This window comes from Sminthopsis crassicaudata, chromosome 1 (assembly GCF_048593235.1).
Source record: "Sminthopsis crassicaudata isolate SCR6 chromosome 1, ASM4859323v1, whole genome shotgun sequence".
Taxonomy (NCBI): Eukaryota; Metazoa; Chordata; class Mammalia; order Dasyuromorphia; family Dasyuridae; genus Sminthopsis; species Sminthopsis crassicaudata.
In genome coordinates, this window is record NC_133617.1 from 414,824,521 (window position 1) to 414,847,208 (window position 22,688).

At 35.2% G+C, this 22,688-nt stretch overlaps 1 protein-coding gene across 4 annotated transcripts in view; it reads right to left on the reverse strand.

The window, feature by feature from the left end:
* Positions 1-10,962: 10,962 nt before the first annotated feature.
* FRMD3 (FERM domain containing 3) overlaps positions 10,963-22,688 on the reverse strand; it is a 306,895-nt gene continuing 295,169 nt past the window's right edge. For all 4 annotated transcript variants that reach the window (XM_074280139.1, XM_074280138.1, XM_074280141.1 and 1 more), the window contains one exon: positions 10,963-14,863. In XM_074280139.1, the coding sequence (XP_074136240.1) occupies positions 14,265-14,863 (599 nt within the window). In that variant the 3' untranslated portion in view covers positions 10,963-14,264. The remainder of the gene's footprint in view (positions 14,864-22,688) is intronic.

Consider the following 22,688-nt stretch of genomic DNA (forward strand, 5'->3'; position numbering starts at 1 on the left):
GTACTTTCTATTCTCCTTGAAATTGAATTTTTTCCATGTGTTGTTCTTCCAATTGGAATGTAAATTCCCTGAGACCAATGACTGTCTTTTATTTCCTCTATGTATCCCTGGACTTGATAAATGCTTTTTTATTCCATCCAGTAAATACTCTTTGAATGACTAACAATGAATGAATATCTAAGTCACTTTATTAAAGGGCTCATCAATCTTTATTTCAAATAGTCTTTTCCAACACTGCTTATAAACTCAATGGAGCTTTGCTAAATTTTTAGTGAGAGAAAGGCTCAGTTATACTTGGGGAAAATTTCCCAATGTGACCACAAATTTGGAAAGTAAATGAACTATCAAGTGAACAGATATTCTCAGAGAAACTTTATTGTTTTGTTTATGAAATGTGCCTCCTACCTCTTTTGTCCCCCTAAAACACAGGTTTTATTTCTATGTGGGTATGTTTTCTGCATGTGAAATTTCACTGGTTTAAGCAACTCTAATTGAGTTCCCTTTACCAGTAATCAGCAGTAACTCTGAAACTTATATTCTTAAAGTTGTCTGGGGAAATATGAGGTAAAGTCACTTACTCATGATGGCATAGCCAGTATGCAAAGAGACCAGGCTTAAATCCAGTCTTCCTGATTCTGAAGATTGTTTTCTCTTTCAGCCACAATGCCACTTTCCCTTTCCTCACATGGAAAAAATGATCATTAACACTTACATCATATTTGAGGGCATCTTTAGTTTCATCTAAAGTGACTCTGGCCTTTAGGATGAAGGATATAATCTCCTTGGAGCTATCAATAAAATTCATTTTTTTCATAAACAAACAAAAATCCATCACACTTCGAGCATTAACTTAATGAATTTAATCATTGAAAGAGGAAAATACAATGTAAGACAGAAACTGCTTCTATTCAACAAAACCCAATTGACAATCTTGGCTATGATCTCTATTATTACATAATCATTAGGTTAAGCTGTCTGCTATCTCCATATAGCAATAAATATGTCGATATGGAAAGGAGTTTCCAGCAATCTATTTTTCCTGTCCCTCACTGTAATGTTCTGTTGTCTCTAGATTGTAATGGTTCTCTGGAGGGCAGTTTCTTGGGGAGCTTCTGGAGGCAGTCTTAGTTTAATTCCAGTATCAATAATCCCCAAAATGCATCCAGGAGTTAAAGTCCAGATCCTATATTGTGTCCTTCAAAGTCTTGAATCTTTTCCTAGGGTCCGGCTAGGTTTAATAGTTCTTGTCAGAATGTGTCCAGCTAGCTTCAGTCTCTAGCTCCCTCTGAATCCAAAGCCTCCCACCAGCACGAAGGTAGATGTGGGAATAAATCAGACTCTGCCTCCAAGAGTGTGATTGTGGGTTTCCCAGAAATCAATCCTAGTTGTAAATCTCCAGGAAGTCTATGAGTAGGTTTTTCCTTTTGACTCTTGAATCTGCTGGATTTATCTGAATCTCTTCCCCCTTTGACTGACTCCAGACTGACTCTCCCCACTGAGTCTTGGCTCCTTTTATCCTCCCAGAGAATGATCTTGTGGATACTCCATGGGTTTAAAGGGCCAATGAGCTAACTCCTTTAAAGTATGAACTCTGAGCTAGAGAATTGTTAAGTACCAATTTACCACCTAGTAATAATCCTAACACTTCACACCCCATTAGGAAAAAAGAAAAAGAAAAAATGTGAAATGTTTCATGTGCTCTTAGATGGGTTCATGATATTCTAAGATTTACTTAATGGTTTTTATCTTGTTAAAAAAGACTTCTCAGGAAGTGGAAGAAAACTGTAAATATACGCCATATTTCCTAGTGCATCAATCAAACTTTTTACAGCAGTTAAAACCCAAGGAAAGTATAACAACAAGAGAACAAATTTTGAATGCAGAAGAGGAAAAATAATTGTTCAAAGTACTAAAAATACAAAGCATGCTTCTTTGTCATTGATTTTAATTTTTATGAAGCTGATTCATTGTCCTGGATGACCTTTCTAGTGGCTTCATCCTCTGGAGTTATAATTTGAAATCTGTACTGTGCTAATTCTGAAGTTGCAATCATTTGAATAGAAGTTAAGTAAATGAGCAACATGAATATTCAGTTGGACCCTCCAAAGCCATTTGGTTAACCTATAGCTCCCAGAATCTAATTTAGAGGAGATTTTGGCCACCATTTTATTTTATTTTTTTAAATTAATTTTTATAATTATAACATTTCCTTTGACAGTACATATGCATAGGTAAATTTTTTTTACAACATTATCCCTTGTACTCCCTTCTGTTCCGAGTTTTTCCCTTCCTTCCCTCTACCCCCTCCCCTAGATGGCAGGCATTCCAATACATATTAAATATCTTATAGTATATCCTAGGTACAATATATATGTGCAGAACCGAATTTTGTTGTTGTTGTTGTTGTTGTTGCAAAGGTAGAATTATATTCGGAAGGTAAAAATAATCTGGGAAGAAAAACAAAAAAACAAACAAACAAACAAATGTTCACAGTTTACACTCATTTCCCAGTGTTCCTTTTCTGGATGTAGCTGATTCTGTCCATCATTGATCAATTGGAATTGGATTAGCTCTTCTCTATGTTGAAGATATCCACTTCCATCAGAATACATCTTCATACAGTATCATTGGTGTAGTGTATAATGATCCCCTAGTTCTGCTCGTTTCACTCAGCATCAGTTGATGTAAGTCTCTCCGAGCCTCTCTGTATTCTTCCTGTTGGTCCTTTCTTACAGAACAATAATATTCCATAACATTCATATACCATAATTTACCCAACCATTCTCCAATTGATGGACATCCATTCATTTTCCAGTTTCTAGCCACTACAAAAAGGGCTGCCACAAACATTTTGGCACATACAGGTCCCTTCCCCTTCTTTAGTATTTCCTTGGGGCCACCATTTTATTTGATCCATCCAACTAAACTCAACAAGAATCTCCTCTAACTTATCTCTGACAAGTTATCAGGCAACTTTTATGTGAAGCCCTTCAGGAAGGGCTACTCTCTACCTCAGAAGATGGTGTATTTTTCTACTGTTGTTTTAACTGTAATAATGTGCAAATATGTGCAAAAATGTTTGTGGCAGCCCTTTTTGTAGTGGTAAGAAATCAGAAATTGAGTGGATGCCCATCAGTTTAGAGAATCTGAATAAGTTATGATATATGAATATTATAGAATATTATTGTTTTATAAGAAACAATCATCAGGATGATTTCAGAGATACCTGGAGAGACTTAATGAATGCTACTTTGGAAAACATCCTACCATCATAGATTTAGAACTGGAAGGGATCCTAAAAGTTCCTGAGTCCAGCTTCCTCATTTTACAGATGAGCATTGTCAGTAATTTGCCCAGAATCACACAACTAGTAAATATCAGATTTTAACTCAGAGTTTACTTCAAGCCCAGTAATCTTACCACTGAATAACCTAGCTGCCTATAATAGCTTCAATCATATCATAATCCTATGTATCAGTTATTTTAACAAAAAATAAATGGACTTCTGACAAAATATTTCCCATCTTCCTTAGTAATAGATTTTGTTAAGGAGTGGGGGAAGAGGAGCATAGAAAGGCAGAGACAAACTGACAAAAATAGGAAGAAGAAATTCTTAGTCATCATAGTCTTTTCATCATTGATTAGATGATGTGAAGTTCTTCAGTGTCTTATCATTCATTTGTAATTTTCAAACCCCAAATTGATTTTCAAAGTTATTATCTTCCACCACATCTTCTTTGGAGTTCTATTATGGGGGTCACATGAAACACTGAGTGCACATATTGACAACCCAGTGCCCTTTTTTTCCCTCTATCCTTACCCATTTTTCTTTGTTCTGGGAGGCAATTGGAGTTAAATGACTTGCCTAGGGTCATATATCTGGTTAAGAGTCTGAAACCAGATTTGAACTTAGGTGCTACTGACTCTGAGGCTGATGTTCTATTTACTACACTATCTAGCTGCTTCTGTTCCCCATTTCTGATTAATATTTTTACTGATTTCTGTTCTTCCCAGCAGTCAACAGATTTTACACAATCTTCCCCTCACTTAAACACAATTTACTTGTAAAACATAGCATCACTTTTGTGATATCATGGTCTTCTTAGAAAACAAAGAACATATAACAATAGTTAGTTGCCTAGTTCAATGTTGAATTGTTTGAAAGTTAAAGTTTTTCTTTTTTGTTGTTCAGTCATTTCTGACTTTTCATGGCCCCATTTGGGTTTTTTTTTGGCAATTTTAGAGTGGTTTTGCTATTTTCTTTTCCAGCTCATTTTACAGATGACAAAACTGAGGCAAATAGGATTAAGTGACTTTTCCAGAGTTATATAGCTAATAATCAAATGAGTAAAATGAACAGACCATTTTCAGATGAAGAAACTAAAACCATTTCTAATCATATGAAAAGATGCTCTAAAGATCAGAGAAACTGATCAGAGAAATGCAAATTAAGACAACTGTAAGGTACCTCTATACACCTCTCAGATTGGCTAAGATGACAGGAAAACACAATGATGAATGTTGGATGGCATATGAGAAAATTGAGATACTAATACATTGTTGGTGGAATTGTGAACTGATCCAACTATTCTGCAGAGCAATTTGAAACTATGCCCAAAGGTCTATAAAACTGTACATACCCTTTGATCTAGCAGTGTCTCTACTGGCCCTGTATCCCAAAGAGATCTTAAAGGAAGGAAAAGGGACCATATGTGCAAAAATGTTTGTGGAAGCCCTTTTTGTAGTGGTTAAAAACCAGAAACTGAGTGGATGTCCAATCGCTTTAGAGAATCTTAATAAGTTATAGTATATGAATATTATGGAATATTATTGTTTTATAAGAAACAATCAGCAGAATGATTTCAGAGATACCTGGAGAGACTTAATGAACTGATGCTATGTGAAATGAACAAAACCAGGGCATCATTGTACATGGCAACAAGAAGATTATACAATGATCAATTCTGATGGACATGGCTCTCTTCAACAATGAGATGATTCAGGGTAGTTCCAATGATCTTGTGATGAAGAGAGCCATCTGAAGAGAGAGGACTGTGGGAACTGAGTGTGAATCACAACATAGAATTTTTACTCTTTTTGTTGTTGTTTGCTTACATTTTATTTTATTTTTTTCCTTTTTGATCTTATTTTTCTTGTGCAGCAAAATAACTGTATAAACATATATGCATATATTGGATTTAACCTCTATTTTAACTATATTTAACATGTAATGGATTACTTGCCATCTAGGGGAGGGAGAGGTAGGAAGAGGAGTAAAATTGGAACACAAGATTTTGCAAGGATCAGTGTTGAAAAATTATCCATGGACATATTTTGAAAATAAAAAGCTTTAATAAAAAAAATAAAAATAATATCATACATAAATATTAGGTTCCTGGGCTACTTCTATTTATCCATTATACAGGTGAAAGTCCTAATAGTAGCCCTAAACGGTAATAGTCTCAATTCTGACAGTAATAGATAAGATTAGCTGGAAGTTCCAAATATTATGTAAGTAGGTGCCCATGGTTTATCTTGTGACAGTGTTAACTATCCTAATAGGTGAGTTAGAACATTCCTGCATTCTATAATTTTATAATACCAATATGGGATGGATATATAAAAAGTCTTCCCAGTGAATTAAAGTTTGATTAAAAGGATAGAGATGAAGAATAGAGGAGGTAAGGCAAAAGCTGGTAAAAGGGATATTAGCACCAGGGATAGCTCCTGGTGACTGAAGTGAATATAAAATTTAGAACTGGAAGATCCCTTTGATATCCTATCAGAAATTTTTAACTTGGGATCCACAGAATCTGTGGATAGATTTCAGGGGATCCGTGAACTTAGATAGGAACAGGATCATCTTATTTTTACTAACTTTTTATTTTCTTTATAATCTGATAGATTTTATTTCATGCATTTAAAAATGTATTTGAGGCTTCATCAGACTAAGAAGTTCATAACACAGAAAAAAGTAAAAGAATTGTTGATCAAATTCAACTCTTTATTTCACAGATTGGTGTAGGTCATCTTCCCTGGGAAGCCTTACTAGACCTCCCCCAAGTAGGTTGTCTAGGCCCTAAAATTTTGGTTTGTTAAGCAATCATCATTCCCAAGATCAGTGTTTGTATCCTCAGCCACCCAGGAATAATTTATGCTATATCCTTTGGGAAGACTCAAGGTTCAATGCAGGGAGAGGGAGAAAAGGGTTACAAGAAAATATTAAACACTGTTTCTTCTGGGTTCTGGATCCCTCCTTTTCGTGGCCTTTTTCCTCTGGCATGGAGACAGAGATGTGAGCACAGAAAAACTGTTTTTGACAGTTTTGAATTTGGAAATGGATAAGTCAGTAACATGGAAACATCATCCATCTTGGTTATCATTAGATTAGACCTCTCTAATGTAGGTTTTTAATACATATTTATCATTATTGCTATTATTGGGAATAATTGTTGGGCCTATGATTTCATTGGTATAAGAAACTCTCTGGTAAAGGAACTATCAATGAAGGTTTGTAAGAAACAGAAAAGTCCTTAAGAGTCTCCTGAGAAGGTTAAGTGACTTGTCTAGGGTAATACAGACAATGTGTCAGAGGCTAGCTTTGAACTCTGGTCATTCTGGCTCTCAAAGTCAGCTTTCTATCCACTAGGCCAAGCTCCTTTTCTTAAATAATAATGCCTCAAAAAGCAACGTGGTAAATGGATGGAGTGTTAAGACTTAAAATTAGAATTTTGTGAATTTCATTTTCTTTAGCTGTTTTCACTTTATCTTTCCTGAAATAAGATTACTTCTTTTTACTTACTTACTTTGATACCTGTTATTCCCACCCCACCCCTAGTAAACTGTAAACTCCTTGAGGATAAGGCTTATTTCATTTTTGTCTTTTTATCTCTTAGGCTTAAAACAATGCTACTGACAAAATGGGAAAATATTTTGCATTTAATGAATCTTATTTATTATAAACACTAACTCTGGAATTTGAGAATATACATTCAAATCCTACCTCTCAGGTTTTCTATTTTTGTAACTGTGAGTTAATTTTACTTCCCTAGGTCTCAGTTTCCTCAACTGTAAAATGGAAGGGAAGACTTAGGCCAGCTAGCCTCTGAATTCCTTCCACTTTAATGCTATGATCCACCGATTTCAAGTCCCACCTCTTTCTACCCTTCAGCTGCATAAGCCTTAAGTTAATTAACCTTTCTGAGCCTTGAGCAACTGAAGTACCTACTATTTGACTCAGTGAAGATATTCCTACAAAGGAGGTTCTCATTTACATAGTGCTTAATGTTTTATAAATTGCTATAAATTCACTATCTCCTTTGATCTTCACAGCATCCCTAAGGGATAGAAAGCACAGCATAGTTAGCACTATTTTACTGATGAGACTCAGAAGAGTTAACTCAACCTACTATGTGCTAACCACAGCCTAATGTCTTATAGTCAGTAAATGGTTGGAGCCTGGGACTAAGTTAGCTCTCCTGACTCATAAGTCTCACATAATTTTGTGCCATTGATTATGGATATAAATGTATAAGTTACTGGGTCAGGGATTTTGCATCTCTCTGATATCACTGTATTTTAATAAAGTAGTAACATGATTTATTTCATGGGTGGTCAGTATTTTCATTTTCCAATTTCCCTAAGATGGTGAAGAGCAATTATCTTGTTACTTCCTCCCCTTCAGAATGAAGGTTAATAAAGAAAAACTGCAAGGTCTGGCAGACATCAATTTGCGAAGAGAGACAAAAGGCCTTTAATAGCTCCCATAAAATAATGATCTGCAATTTCATTAGAGCAGCTGTGTGAAATTTTTCGGACAGCATAGCAGTTACTATTCCCATTGGAAGGCAAAGATACAATCTGTCAGTCCAGGAAGAAGATAGAAGACTATCAAGTCACTTTGTGATTTTTGCTAATGTACTCTGAAGATCGAGTCTATTCTAAGCATGTTGCTTCCCTATTGTTCTCCGTGACACCATTCCTTAACAGCAGTAAAAGGTACATTAGTTACAAGTAATGCACATCACCCTTTCCCTTTTGATACTTTCCAGAAGCATAGAGGGAGATGGCACATTTTGGAGAGAGGGAAATGGCAATCACATTAAGGCACACATTTGCCAAACCTCTGGAAGACAAAAGAGCCCAAGGATGCTGGATTTATAGACCTTTAAAACCCAAATTTGAATACGGGCTTTTCCAAGTACTACCTGTGAGACAACCTGTGGACAAGTCCTTTAAACACATCAATTTCCTCATCTGTAAAATCTGACTAGGGAATTCAGTGACTTTTAAGGTTCTTTCAATGCTTATCATGATCTTATGTGCAGAGGCAATGTAGTTTACACACTAGAAAGCCCTTTGGTCTTGCAATTAAGAGACCTGAATGTGAGGCAGTGTGATAGAGTGGAGACTCAGAAGAAATGGTATTGAAACCCAGCTTTGCCATTTACTATCTATGCAACATTAACGCTCTGATTTTTCAGTTTTCTCATCTATAAAATGACTTCAAAGGTCTTTCTACCCCTGAGATCCTGTGAATTTTAGTTCTGCCAATAGTTGTGTGACCTTGGGAAGCCACTCAATCTCAGCCTAAGCTTTGTGGCGATAAAATAGACATAAAGCTGACATAATGCCAGCATCTCAGGCCTATTGTCAGAATTGAAATAATGTTCAAAAATCTTATATCAGCTCAGCATTTATTATATATCTCCAGAAATGTATTATCCTTTCTGATAAATTATTTGTCTTGTGAAAACTCTGTAATATTCTGAGATTAGCTGGAAAAATCAAAGGTGTGATGTAACAATTAGGTAAAATCCAGCATCATAGGGTGATTAGATCCTTGCCCACCTGATCTAAGCAAGCCCATGTTCAAAGAGTTTTTAAATCCAGAGGAAGTAAAGTTCAATAGGGAGGCACAATAGCTGTTTCAGGCCATTGAGTTCTTGGAAGTAACGCAAATATGCCTGGATTTTTTTTAAAGTTATTGCAATGTTTAACATATATTGGATTACATGCTATCTAGAGGAGAGAGTGGAGCGGGAGTGAAGAAAAAAAAAATTTGGAACACAAGGTTTTACAAGGGTGAATGTTGGAAACTGTCATATGTTTTGAAAATAAACAGCTTTAATAAATTTTAATTCAAAAATTAAAAAGTGCATAGAAACATCAATTTGTAGTGCATGGGTAGATCTATGCCCACTGAGAAAGGATTCTTTCATCCTTCACATGGGGCTATATCTCACACTGTCTCTTATATGCAGGGTAACCTAAGAGTCTTAAAGTCTAATAGTTCAAGCACACTAAGACTTTCAGGACACCTTGTATTACCAATAGTCCAATAAAATCACACTATTTATTACCCATATGCTCATTGAGGGCAGAGATTATTTTTCTTTTTCTAACACTTGGTACAAGAGAAAGTGCTTAATAATAGTTTCTTAATTGCTTATTTTTTATTTTCCAGGTTCTTCAGTTCTTGGTTTATGCTATTTCCCTTATCTGCGATGACTTATACTATCTCCACTTCTGGAATTTTTATCCATTTAAGGTTCAACTTAAGTTCAGTTTTCTTTATGAAACTTTGCTTGATTCTTTTAGCTGGAAGTGAATTTTGCCCCTCTGAATTCTTAGGAATATTTTGTTCAACTCTCTCTTGTGGCCCTTAGAACAAATAGTATTGGTAACTTGTGCACATTTTAATTTTTCTCCTAAATTATAAGCATCTTAACAACCAGGACTATATTTCATTTAACCATTCAAGAACTCATTTCTTAGATAAAGTATATTACATGTAATACTGACACCCTAATCAATTTAAATATACCAAGGAAAATATGCATAAATATAATCATGAATAGAAATTATTTTATTTTGCTTTGTTTTTGCAAGGCAATTGGGATTAAAGCCCAAGGTCACACAGCTAGTTAAGAGTCAAGTGTCTGGAATGAACTCAAGTCCTCCTGATTATAGTGTTTATCCATCATACTACCTAAACTACCCCATGAATGAGAATTATTGGAAGTCACAAGATATCAAAAGACATAGGATCATTGACTAGAGAAGGGGTGTTTAATCTTTTGTGTGTCATTGTTTCTACTGGCAATTTGTTGAAGCTTATGGACCTTCGGGTTGTGCACAAAATTAATAATTGGGATAATTATCAAAATATTTTTAGAAAGTTCGCTGACTCCAGATTAAGAATCCCTGAATTAGAGGCACATTCTTTAAATCAACTAGAGACTTTTGATGTGGAAGTTGAAATAATTAGAAGAATAAAAAAAAAAAAACTTTAAAAATGAGTGGCTGGAGAGAAATTTAGGCAGTATATCTTCAGGGTTGCATTGGGGAGGGGGAAAGTGGAAGAGAGCTCAGATTCTTAAACTGTGGGTCATGACTCTATATAGAGTCTTATAATTGAATGTGGGGATCTTGAAATTATTTATTATCAGTAAATATTTGATTTGTATGCATATTTTATATATACCTATATACCCAGGGTCATATAAAAATTTATTGGGCAAAAAGGGATCACAAGTGGAAAAAGCTTAAGAAGGCTTGGTGTAGAGTATAGCATTAAAGGTATTGAGTGCCAGAAGAATATATTATTTGGCAGATGATCCCAAAGGGTATATTTTCAAACATCTTCCTTGTAACATATTCAAAAATGCCCAAATTCAAAAAATTCACTTATAGATTTTTTTCCTCTCTCGTGAGAAGAAAGTATAAGGAGTTACTGAGAGAAAACATCTTATCCCACATCCTTAACTTACAATATCACAACATCGAGGCCTTTTGATTTGTTTGTTTCTTCCCAGAGTAGTTTTATTAGGGAATCCTGCCACCATATTGACATACAAAACAATCTCCATGTTGAGACAGAAATGTGAAATTCTCTGTACAAAGATAAGGCTCAAATCACAGGTACTTCCCTCCCCCAAGTTCTTTAGTAATTCAGTGAAGTAATCAACAATCCATAGTTTATTCTTCCCAGAGCTGTGTTTATAAATATCAGACAAACCACAAAATATATTCCAAATACATAACATTTTACAAGATAGTTCAAATCACAGACAGAAATACACAACACTTAACCTACAAATTCTTTATGATCCAACTTTCATTAGCACTGAAGCCAACTGTTTGTGTGTGTATATGTATATATCTCACTTGTGTGTACATATATATCCACAGATGTTTACACAATTATTATCACTAACAAATTAAATAATGAGTTTAACTCACTACAACTTCTACACAGAAAAGCAAACAATATCAGAAATGCCCATGCAAGGTAAAATGAGAACCAGTGTGTATATGAAATATGTATCATTACTGTGTGTACAAATACACATATAAAGACATATATATAAACATACACACATATAGAAAACATGGTCTATACATATACTCACACATTTCCATTTCATTTCCAACAATATCTTGTACTATTCATTTCCAGAAATAATCTTGTCTCTATTTGATCAGCCAATAGATGACAAAAATTTCCCCAATAAACCTAACATTATCTCCAAAGCGCTATAATGCATCACTCAAGTTTTACATTCAAGAATCCCAGTCTTAGCTTTTTGTCATTATATAAAGTCATTGGATTCTTAATATCTCACCCAATCTGTCTATTCACAAATATATCTGTTTACTATGGGATTCTACCCAAGAATAAGGAGATGTTTAGCTGGATTTTTTTTTAAATCTGCATTTGTTACTATTTAAAACACATCTTTCTAACATTGATCAATATTCTGAGGAATAGGATGTAAGATATTAAATAATAGTGTGGTAGGGAAGAAAAAATAGTAGATTTCACTAGAGTACAGTCATTTCAGAGACTAACTATTTAGCTTTATAATATGAATCAATATGAAAAGTAGGAAGAAATAAAATAAATTAATGAAATATTACTTTCCAAGTTTGTTACTTGCAAAACTCTCAAAGACAGCAAATGGAGAAAGATTGGAGGACCAGTGAATTAAGGTACATCATATTATTGGATTTTTATATATTACTAGAAGGCATAATAAATTACTGAAACAATATGAACAGTAGCCTTGAAATTTAAGGTTATAAATTCTAACATAGCTAATTTAATTCAATTTATTTAAATTATTTCAGACCCAAGTAGAGAAAGGCTCCATGAGCTACCTTTCAAATCCAATTTGCAAAATCAGATGTCTAAATGAGGCATCCAGAGCCTTCTAGTTGGACTCTTTAGCACCAAAAACCAGGCATCTTTAGCTATATGCCCAGATAAAAAATTACAGAGCAATTTTGAAAAATGTGCTCATGGTAAATGTAAAGGGTCAACAGAGTTTCAGAGAGCCCATAAGTTAACCAAACTCTTTTTAATGAGGCTCACATTATAGAAAAAGCTCCAAAATGAAAAATGGGGATTTAGGAGAAGGAAGTCTTTTACAAAGCAAATGCAATTATTTTATGTCATTTACTTTATAAGGACTATAGTCCTTGCAATAGGGACATATTCTCTCTGGTAAGGCAACAAACCTCACACCCATGGTTTAAACGCTAATAAGAACGATACTAAACCAATTTTTTTCTCCTTTATATAGGAAAATAGTTCCATGAGGCCATGGGAACATTTCCTTGTAAAAGATCCTGCATTAAAAATAAAGGATGATATTATATGCATCACAATTCTTCCATATCCTCCATGTGACTTTGTCTGCCCACAGCTAGACTTGAAAGTCAGATTTAGGATTAGAGTTGTATAAATGGTACTGCAAGCTGCATCTCTAATCTTATAGAGTAACCAATTTCATATATGGAAAAATATCTCTCTCCCTCCTTTGTCCCTCTTTTGTGTGTGTTTGTGTGTGTATGTGTGTGTGTGTGTGTCTCTCTCTCTCTCTCTCACACACACACACACACACACACACACACACACACACACACACATATACCATGTACCTCCCCCCATTCTAATGATTCCCTGGAGTTAGTTTCACAGAATCATCATGACTAGAATGAGGGACCTTCAATATACTTACCTTAAATTTCCTCCCTTTTGTTTTTTTTTGAAAATGTATTTATAATACAAACTTCTATCAACTCTGAGTCCATGCTTCATTCCTTTAAATCATCATATAATCTACATTTCCCATGACTTTCTTAAAGTTAAGCTATCACCACTCACCTACCATGTCCTATCTAGAAATGCTTTTGGGGAGCTACATTTTAATCCTTCTTCCCTTTCTCTCTTATTATGTACACAATGTACAATTAGCTTGGAGAGCCAGTGCCCTCTTAGGAATCACTTTCACTCTCTTCCAGTGACTTTCTGCTGCATCAGTTGAGATAGAAGATAACAGGACACAGGTGAAGGTTATTGGTCATCTTGTCAATGATAATGTCTCCCGAAACTTTAGATAGAAGATATTCAGAAACAGATTACTGAGCAACTTTTGTCATATTTCATAGGTGGCATTGTTACTTTTTAAGTTAGATATATTCCCCATTCTATTTTCTGTTTCCTAAACTTCCCATATCATTCTTCTAACAGTTTGCTATCTCATATGCAGGTATAACAAATTACAGAATTGTCCAGCCAAAAATATTTTTGTAAAAACAAATCACTGCCAAAACATTAAAAAAATTCCCCATGTACCGTTTGTGCATTAATCTTACAATCTGTACACTTAAATAACTTCAGAAGACTTCTTTTGCTAAAAATTTACCAAAATATTTTGAACACATAAAAATATTTTTAAAAAAAACAACAAAAACCCAGCATAAACTTTGCTTGTATAGGCATTGGTTAGAAGAGATTGTTGCACTAAGGAGTATATTCAAAAATATTTCCCTCCGATTTTACTAAAATTCCGGTCCTAAGCCTTACAGCTTATAATGCTACAAACTTAAAAAAAGCAAGTTAGCTCTACATAATGTTCTATGGTATAGTAAGTAAGCAGTAAGCTTACAATGCAATAAAAATAAACATCTTTTTGGTTACTTAAATAGGACCACCATTCTGGCCTATAACTAAAATAATGTTTTAGTTGACTTTAACTTACTTAAGTATATTGAATTATGAAAAGCTAACTTAAGGAATTGAACAGTCTGTTATATATGGATGAAAAGAGCTACCTGCTGATGGCCCCATGATCTTTCTAAAAGCCAGGCAGTTCTGGAAAAAAAAAAAAAAAAAAAAAAAAAAAAGGAAAGGAAAAAAAAAAGAAAGAAAAATCACTAGTATTGAATATAGCCCTTAGTCACAAAATATGGTAACTTTATGAGCAACCCAACAAGTAGAGGATAAAGTTTATTTTTCTCGCCACCCATTCCTTGAGAGGACAATAATATTCATAGTGGAACTGCTCAAACTCTGGTGTCTGACGAATTTCACAAAGGAAGGACAGATCGATGCCTGACTCCAAAAGGACGAGAAGGAGAGGGAACACAAACAGTAACAGTCCCAAACCTACGACAAGAAGCCTGGAGAAACTCTTGACGAAGGGGTTCACCTGGATGTTGCCTGTCAAAATGTCATAGCTCCATGTCAGGGCTCTCCGGGCCTCCTTGAGTTCCTCTTCCTCAGCCATCAAAAAGGCATTTTCATCCGCTTCTAGATCCTCAAATGAATCAGTGTCTTCTCTTTCCAACTCAAGCCTCGAAGAACAGTCAAAGAGCATGTCGATCTCATCCTCATCAACTGGGGTGGGAAGCAGGCTGGCACTTGGGTTGTAGACCAATTCTGAGATGGTCAAAGGTTCCTCTTTGATTTTCTCCTCCTGCTCCCTTGAGAAGTCCCCATACTCTCCAACGTTTTTTATTGGTGAGCTAGATATCACAGGGGCCGAATGGTCATCTTCTCTCAGCAATGGAATACCTGCCAAGAAAAATTTATTTTTCTTTTTAAAATTTGAGTGTCTAATAACATTTCTATGCTATTGCTATGCAAAGAGGTAGAGAATAGATTCTAGTAGTTCACAATATAAAAAAGCATGTTTAATTCTGTATAATCATGATTGGACAGGCAGCTCTGATTGACAAACTGCCCTCAGTCAGACTTTGAAGTTCTAAAGCAGAGGAGTGGAGAAAATTGATATATTTAGACATTAGAAATTATCATGTCTTAACAACTCATTTCACAGATGAGAAAATAGAGACTTAGGGAGATTAAGTATCAGGATTTTAACTAAATCCTTTCTCTAAGTCTGGGCAAGTCATTTAACCACCTCAGTTTCCCCATCTGAAAAATGATGGGGTAGGAGTCAATGGCCTCTAAGATCCTTTACATTCTGACTCTCTAGATTATGTGACAGATCTTCATTCTGAAATGGACAGGATTTTTTAATTAGCAAAATATTCCCAATAATCTGATAAAGAATATACAACAACAACACAGTATTTTCACCTTTTTTGTTATTGTTGGCTTGTTTGCTTTTTTCTTATTTTTATTTGATTTTTCTTGTGCAGCATGATAAATGTGGAAATATGTTTAGAAGAATTACACATTTAACTTATATTGGATCACTGACTGTTAAGAAAAGGAAAAGAGGAGGAGGGAGGGAGAAAAATTTGGAACACAAGGATGAATGTTGAAAACAATCTTTGAAAAAAAACTTTATTATTTTAAAAATAAAAACGTATTATTAAAAAAAATAATGTATATCCAAGAAGGACCTAGAAATACCATGGAAGACTTAAACAAGTTATTATTTATCCTTTCAATACAATCGGTTGTGGTGATCTCAGTTTTATCTTTTTCAACCTCATTTCCTATGAAGGAGTCACTATTATGGGCATAAAGAAATATCATTCAGTCATTACAACTATAACTATATAAATCTAGTATGCTTCTGGCTCCATCATTCATCTACACATACATTCATATTTCATTCATCTACACTTAACCAAAGTCCAGAAAATCATAGTTTTTCAAAGCTGTAAGAGTGACTGCTCATGTGAAATTAGCATTTTACTATCTAAAAACATTAGTAGGATTTACTAGAAGTATATGTAAAGATCTTTTTAAAATCATCACATAATATTTCCTAATTTCTAGTATTGTCATGACTTTAAGAAACTTCAGGTAAAATGAGCCTTCCCAAAGAAAAGTATAATTAGAATAAGTTTTAAGAATTTTCCATCATTCTATAATTAACCATAATATAGGAATGACTCAATGAAAGAAAAATCTCACAATGAAGGGGGAAATGTAGTGATTTGTAGTGTGGAAATGTATAATATTTCTAAAATCTAAAAGTGTCATAACATTTGGATATGCTGTCCCATTTATAAAAGAAGATATGGCAAACACTGTCTATGATTGAGAATTTTGACCCAGGAAGAAAATATTTCTTTCTTTTTTCCCTTCCCACATTCTAAGATCTACCCCAATAGTCTCTCTGCTGCAAAACACTATTTCCTTCACTCATACTTTGGCATTGGTTTTCCTCTAGGTCCAAAGCATTTTGTTCTCATTAACCCCTTGATTCTTCAACACTCTGTTCAAATGCCACTTTCTACATGGCATGGTTCCTATTTCCATTTAAATTTCGTGCCCTTGTTCCCCCTCAAAAACTGACTTTGTATTTATCCTGCATATGTGTTTATCGTCTTCACCAATAAAATAATAGCTATCATTTTATTAATGAAGACACCATTTTATTTTTGCTTTTGCACACTCATCACCTAGAGCCATGCCTGACAAGTACAAAACACTTCATAAAATATTTGTTGATTGATTTTCATGTTGTATATCATGGTTCGGGATCTTAGCTTTTTAGCTAGAAGAGATGTTCTAGGTCAGGGGTTCTCAAACTAGGCCCCATGGGCCAGATGCGGCCCGCTGAGGATGTTTATGCGGCCCTCTGGGTTATGGCAAATGGGCTGAAGGGTGGAGACAGAGTGTGAGGTTTTGTTTTTACTTTAGTCCGGCCCTCCCACAGTCTGAGGGACAGTAAATGGCCCCTAGTTAAAAAGTTTGAGGACCACTGCTCTAGGTCATATGGTCCATTCTTAAAACTGCTTATCCTTCTTCTCTTGTCTGAACTCACCTTCCTTCTCCCACTGTTTTTTGCCACTTTACTCACTCAAAGTTAATCCCTGATACTATCTTCCCTGTCTCTTCTCAACATTATTTCTTATCAAGTTATCTCTCCTCCATGATGTGACCCTCTCACTCAATTATATTACCTCTCTGACTCTTGTTCTATTTCCCCTGTAAAAGAAGAATGGGGCTAACCTGTGGTTTTCAGACTTAGTTAACATGCTTGTACCTTAGTTGCTGAGTAAGGATCTGAAATCTTGGTGTTTGGTTCATACTCATTCCACAGAAGAATAAAGTACACAAATCAAGAAAAAGGAAATTTAGAGGTGATCCCACTATGCTTACTGCTTCTCCATTCCTATCCCCCAAAAATATAGGAGGCTCTGCAATACAGAGCCTAAAAGGCTCTCTTCGAACAAGATTACACATGTTAAAATTATACAAAACTCCCTGATAGATGCAATTGAAGCAATGACTTAGTTCTGCAATCCTCTAGTGACCAAAATCACAATCAGTCATTCAAACAAGCAAATAATAAGTGTCTGTTGTGTCCCAAGTAATCTACTAGAAGCTAGGGATGTAAATACAAAAAATAAAGCAATTCCTCCTAGTAAGGAGTTTCTATTCTAAGGAAGGAGATAGTCACAGAGACAGATGGGAGCCCTGAGGCCATGTGGTCTGATTTATGCATGTTACCCATAATCTCACCCAACATAGAATCATCTGGTTTTCTCATGGAGACTTGTAGTGAGGAAGATCCATTAACCTCCAGGTACAACTCTTTCTACTTTTGGATGTACCAAGGGGAAGAGGAAATAAAATAGATACATGCTTGCCTAAAATATTTGCCAGTGTCACAAGGCTGTTCTATACAAAGTTAATAGCAGCTGACTTATAATTATTCAAACAGCATAGCTGAGGGACTTTTTTCCCTACTGATATACATTTAGGTACCAAAAAATGACTAGAAATAGAAAATTCATAGAGTTTGTCTTACTGCTTCTGGAATGTTTGATAAGCTCACTTGATTTCATAGGTGTTTTAAAAATATAAGTAAATAAATACACTGAGCAAATTCCTAAAGCTCATCTTCTGAATAACTGTTTTGGAATCTACAATTCTGTAAGTCTGAATACAGATCAAGCTATATTTAGTGATTAATTTATAGTAAGGTATCTTTAAATTTTTTAGTCAGGGAAAAAATAACCTGTTATTTTATATTGCTTAAATATATGCTTCCTTATTTATAATCTTTGAGGTTATGAATCTAGATTGTACAAAAGATCACTGACCTAGAATTAGAGTGAGGAATGGGAGAAGGAAGGAAAAAACTGTTATATGTTGTTGTGATTTGTCCTTCATGCTAGAAGAGGACCACGATATCAGGGAGGTGATGCCGTGATATGAAAGTGACTTGAATTTGAATGAGAGAAGGCTGGGTAAGGTAACCTGCCTCACTTTCTCCTCCCGGAGCCATCTGGATCCAGTGGGCAGATAGAGACCAAGACAACTGGAGATGTCCCTGGATGATTAAAATACTAATGATAAAAGAATATGCACATATATAAAGAGTAGTAATATATAAATAAATATGCAATAGGTATATATTTATATAAATGCACAGATTTTAAATATATTTCATATTTATAATGTGATGTCCTTGAAAGCAGGAGTTATTTTTATTTAGCTATTGTATCTCCAGTATCTAGCAACATGCCTAGCATTTTATAGGCTCTTAATAAATGCCATTTGAATTAAATGGAGGGAGGGGAAAGGTAAGTGAATAGAATTAGTATCTGAGTCCTAGAAAGGAATCAAGATTCATTGGGTCTTCTGTAAATGGTCTGCAGCTCAGAACTCTAAATAGGAAATTAATAAAAAATTCAATAGAAAAGCCAGGAAGAGAAAAATTCAGTCTAGTGAGGTACAAAGAAGGCAGACGAGAAACCAGACTAAAAAATCAAATTGTAGCAGCTGTCATTGAGTTATGTGGCCTCTAGGTGGCACTGTGCCCAGACACTAGGCTCATAAGGCTCAGGGCAAAAGATGGAGTCGCCCTTCATCCAAAAGGCAGAATAGTCAAAAAGAGAATTTAGGGTTTCTAGAAGCACCGACACATTCAGGAAAGTAAAAGGCTTAAAATCCAAGGGAGAAACCTCTGGAAATCAGCTAAGGGGGTTCTGTCTCATGATCAGGGAGTTAATACTGACAGTAAAACTTCAGAAAGGCATGAATCTATGGAGACCACTAAAAAGAACAAGGAATTTGGCTTTCAAGTCTTTGTGGAACAGTCTAAATATCATAGATGGATTCTTTGTGACATCAACTAGACAAGTTCCTGCCACACATCAGGAGCCTGGATCACACTCTGTAATTTCTAAAGGAGTTCAAAGCTAGATCAAACCAAATCTTCCTTGGGTTAGAAGCCTCTACAGGGGAGCCTCGATTATAACTAAGATCAAATAGAATTATAACTAAAATCTAATAGAATTATCCTATTTGACTTCAACAACAACAATACTATGTGATGATCAATTCTGATGGATGTGGCCATTTTCAACAATGAGATGAACCAAATCAGCTCCAATAGAGCAGTAATGAACTGAACAAGCTTCATCCAGCAAAAGAACTCTGGGAAATGACTATGAACCACTACATAGAATTCCCAATCCCTCTATTTTTGTCCGCCTGCATTTTGGATTTCCTTCACAGGCTAATTGTACACTATTTCAAAGTCTGATTCTTTTTGTACAACAAAACAACTGTTTGGACATGTATACATATATTATATTTAACTTATACTTTAACATATTTAACATGTATTGGTCAACCTGCCATGGGGGGGAGGAGGAGGGGAAAAATTAGAACAAAAGTTTGACAATTGTCAATGTTGTAAAATTACCCATGCATATATCTGGTAAATAAAAACTATTAAAAAAAAAAAAGAAGAAGAAGAATTATCCTATTTGATAAAATCAAATAGGATAAGTGATATCTGGAGTCAATTCACCCAGCAAATGTTAAACACCTATTATGTGCATAACATTGAAAACTTCAGTATATCCCCAGCCTCAACAATATGGGTTTCCAGACAAGAAAGTAAGCTTCTTGAGAGCAGACTATTTTTTCCTTTTTCTTCATATTTTCAGCATCTACATGGTGCCCAGAACTTAGTAAATGTTTAATAAATGTTTTATTTATTGACTGATTGATATAGATCATTACCCTTCCATACTTATTCTGTTCAAGTTTCTTCATGTTGTCCCATAAACTAATAATAAAAAATCTATCTAATAAGCTTGAGGTCTTTCTCCTGTTCTTTTGACATGATGAAAATATCAATACAATAGGTGAGTTGCCCATTGATTCTCTAATTCCTCTGTGACCATCTGATCTTTCTTTTCCCCCCACTCATGTATTTCCTTTTGTAGGTAAAAAGAAAAAGCAAAAATAATCTCTGTCTTCAAACACCTTACATTTTAATGTATACAACCAACTAATAAGAAAGATGAAGGGATTGTAATATAGGTCACTGGAGGGATTTCCCACACTGATGGAAGTGTGGTTTTTCTGAAGCACTGTAGCTTTAAATTCAAATGGGAGTCTAGAAAAAAAGGGGGTTGAAAGACTAAATAATATATAGCTGAACCCATAGCTTGTTAGAGTAAGAAACCTTTCTTCCTTTGGCCCTGTACCAGCACAAGTGACAACAGCAGCAATGTTGGGATGATTGCCTCCTGGCAGAGTCCCATGACTTCTGGCGCAGAAACCCTCTGAGTGAGGGGAATGCTCCAAAGAGTGTTCTCAGGGACATATTGTCCCCTGATTCCCAGGTGTCAAAACCCAACTCCTGGTTAAAAACATTCCCTGCTCTGAAGCAGAGAACATCTCAGTAGCAAACAAAACATCTTGGGAATAGTACCCCTCAACAATTTCCCTAACAATCATTCCTAGAGGGAGAGGGATCAGTAGAGTGGATAAATTCATTTAAGAAATTTTAAATTTTTAACCATTGGTAAAAATGTCCATGCAACTAACATAATTCAGGAACTAATGGAAAGATCCAGGGTCAACTTGCCCCATGCCTACTCTGTTGCAACCATGTCTTGTCACATTTTCTTCTTTTATTATCCTAAGAGCATGGGCTCTGACCTTTTTACCTATGACCCTCTTTTGGAGATATAGGGCTAGAGAAAAATACCTGGAGTTGCAGAAAATTCAAGTATAACTCAGAAGAACACTAAATATAGAATGATTATATAGTAATGATAAAACTTGACTATTTTAATGAAATATCATCAAACATGAGATGTAAATTTTCAGTTCAAAGCACTTATTGAGTAACAACTATGCTCAAGGCATGTACTAAGGGCTGAAGAATATATAATAAAACTAATATTTATATAACATCTTAGCAAAGCATTTTAAATGTTTAAGAGGTGTATCTAATTGGATTTAAGGTAAAAATAATGGAAGAGTTTTGTAAAAGACAGAAATATTGACTTTATATAAAGGAGAAGAAGCCATTTTGAATATAAAATAAAGCTTTTTTATACCTTAGAAAAGGACTAATCATTTTGGCACACCCCATGAAGAACCAAGTGGTTGAGCACTCCACCAGGCCCAGCCCAGGCAGCAATAGCCCAACATCTGAGCAACCGGTCCAACCTAGTCCATCAGCCCAAATACAGAACCTGCCCAGACCAATATGGCAGCAGCTATCCAGAGGTAGAGGCTTTCCTCTTCCCAGATCCAGCAGTTGATCAAATCAAATAACTTACTCAGCACAACCCAGTAGCAGAATGACTCAACCAACAGAGATATCATGCTTGGCAAAGAGTACGCCCAGTTCAATAGCAGTGATTCATCTTTCCCAGTATCCTGCACACAGTAAACTTTACAAAGACAGAGATAAAAAAAAGACCTTACTCTTCCAGAATTATGAGTTGTCTTGGCTATCTATGTTCCTCATATAAGTGCTTTAGGTCTATGTCTACTTTTCCTTTTGGAATATGAATATATTTGGGGGATAGTAGCCACCAGCTCTGGAGGTGGAGTTAGAGGGATGGGAGAATTTTTTTACTCCATTATTGTTTTCACTATACCATTTGAGTAAATGCCTTTTGTAAAAAGCTACCCAAATGTCCTGAATATTTGCTAAAAGGAAGGACACTGGTGAAGTCCTGTAAGCCATATTCTTAGGAGGATATCCACTTACAGGGTCAACCTTAGAACCTTGGGTAGCAGTCAGCCACTGCCAGTACCAGTGTTACCCAACTGCTGCCAGTACCAGTGTTAAGTGGAATAGGGAGAGAGGGAGAAAGACATTTACACATAGATTTAGAGCAAAAAGGAACCTCGAAAATCATCTTTCATTTTAGAGGAAAGAACTGGAAGTTTTTGCTGACCTCGGAGTCATGGGAACTAAATTCAAATTCCATTTATGCTATTGACTATGTCTGTGACTTGAAATATCACTTTGTCTCTTAGGATCCTAGTTTCCTCATCTGTAAAAATGAGGATATTGGAGTAGATGTCTGAGGTCCTTTCAAGGTGTACATATGTGATCCTATGGTATGCTTTGATTCTACAACCATCCTGTTAGGTAAATAACAAAAGTATAAATATCTTCATTGTACCAGTGAGGAAATGGAGGCTT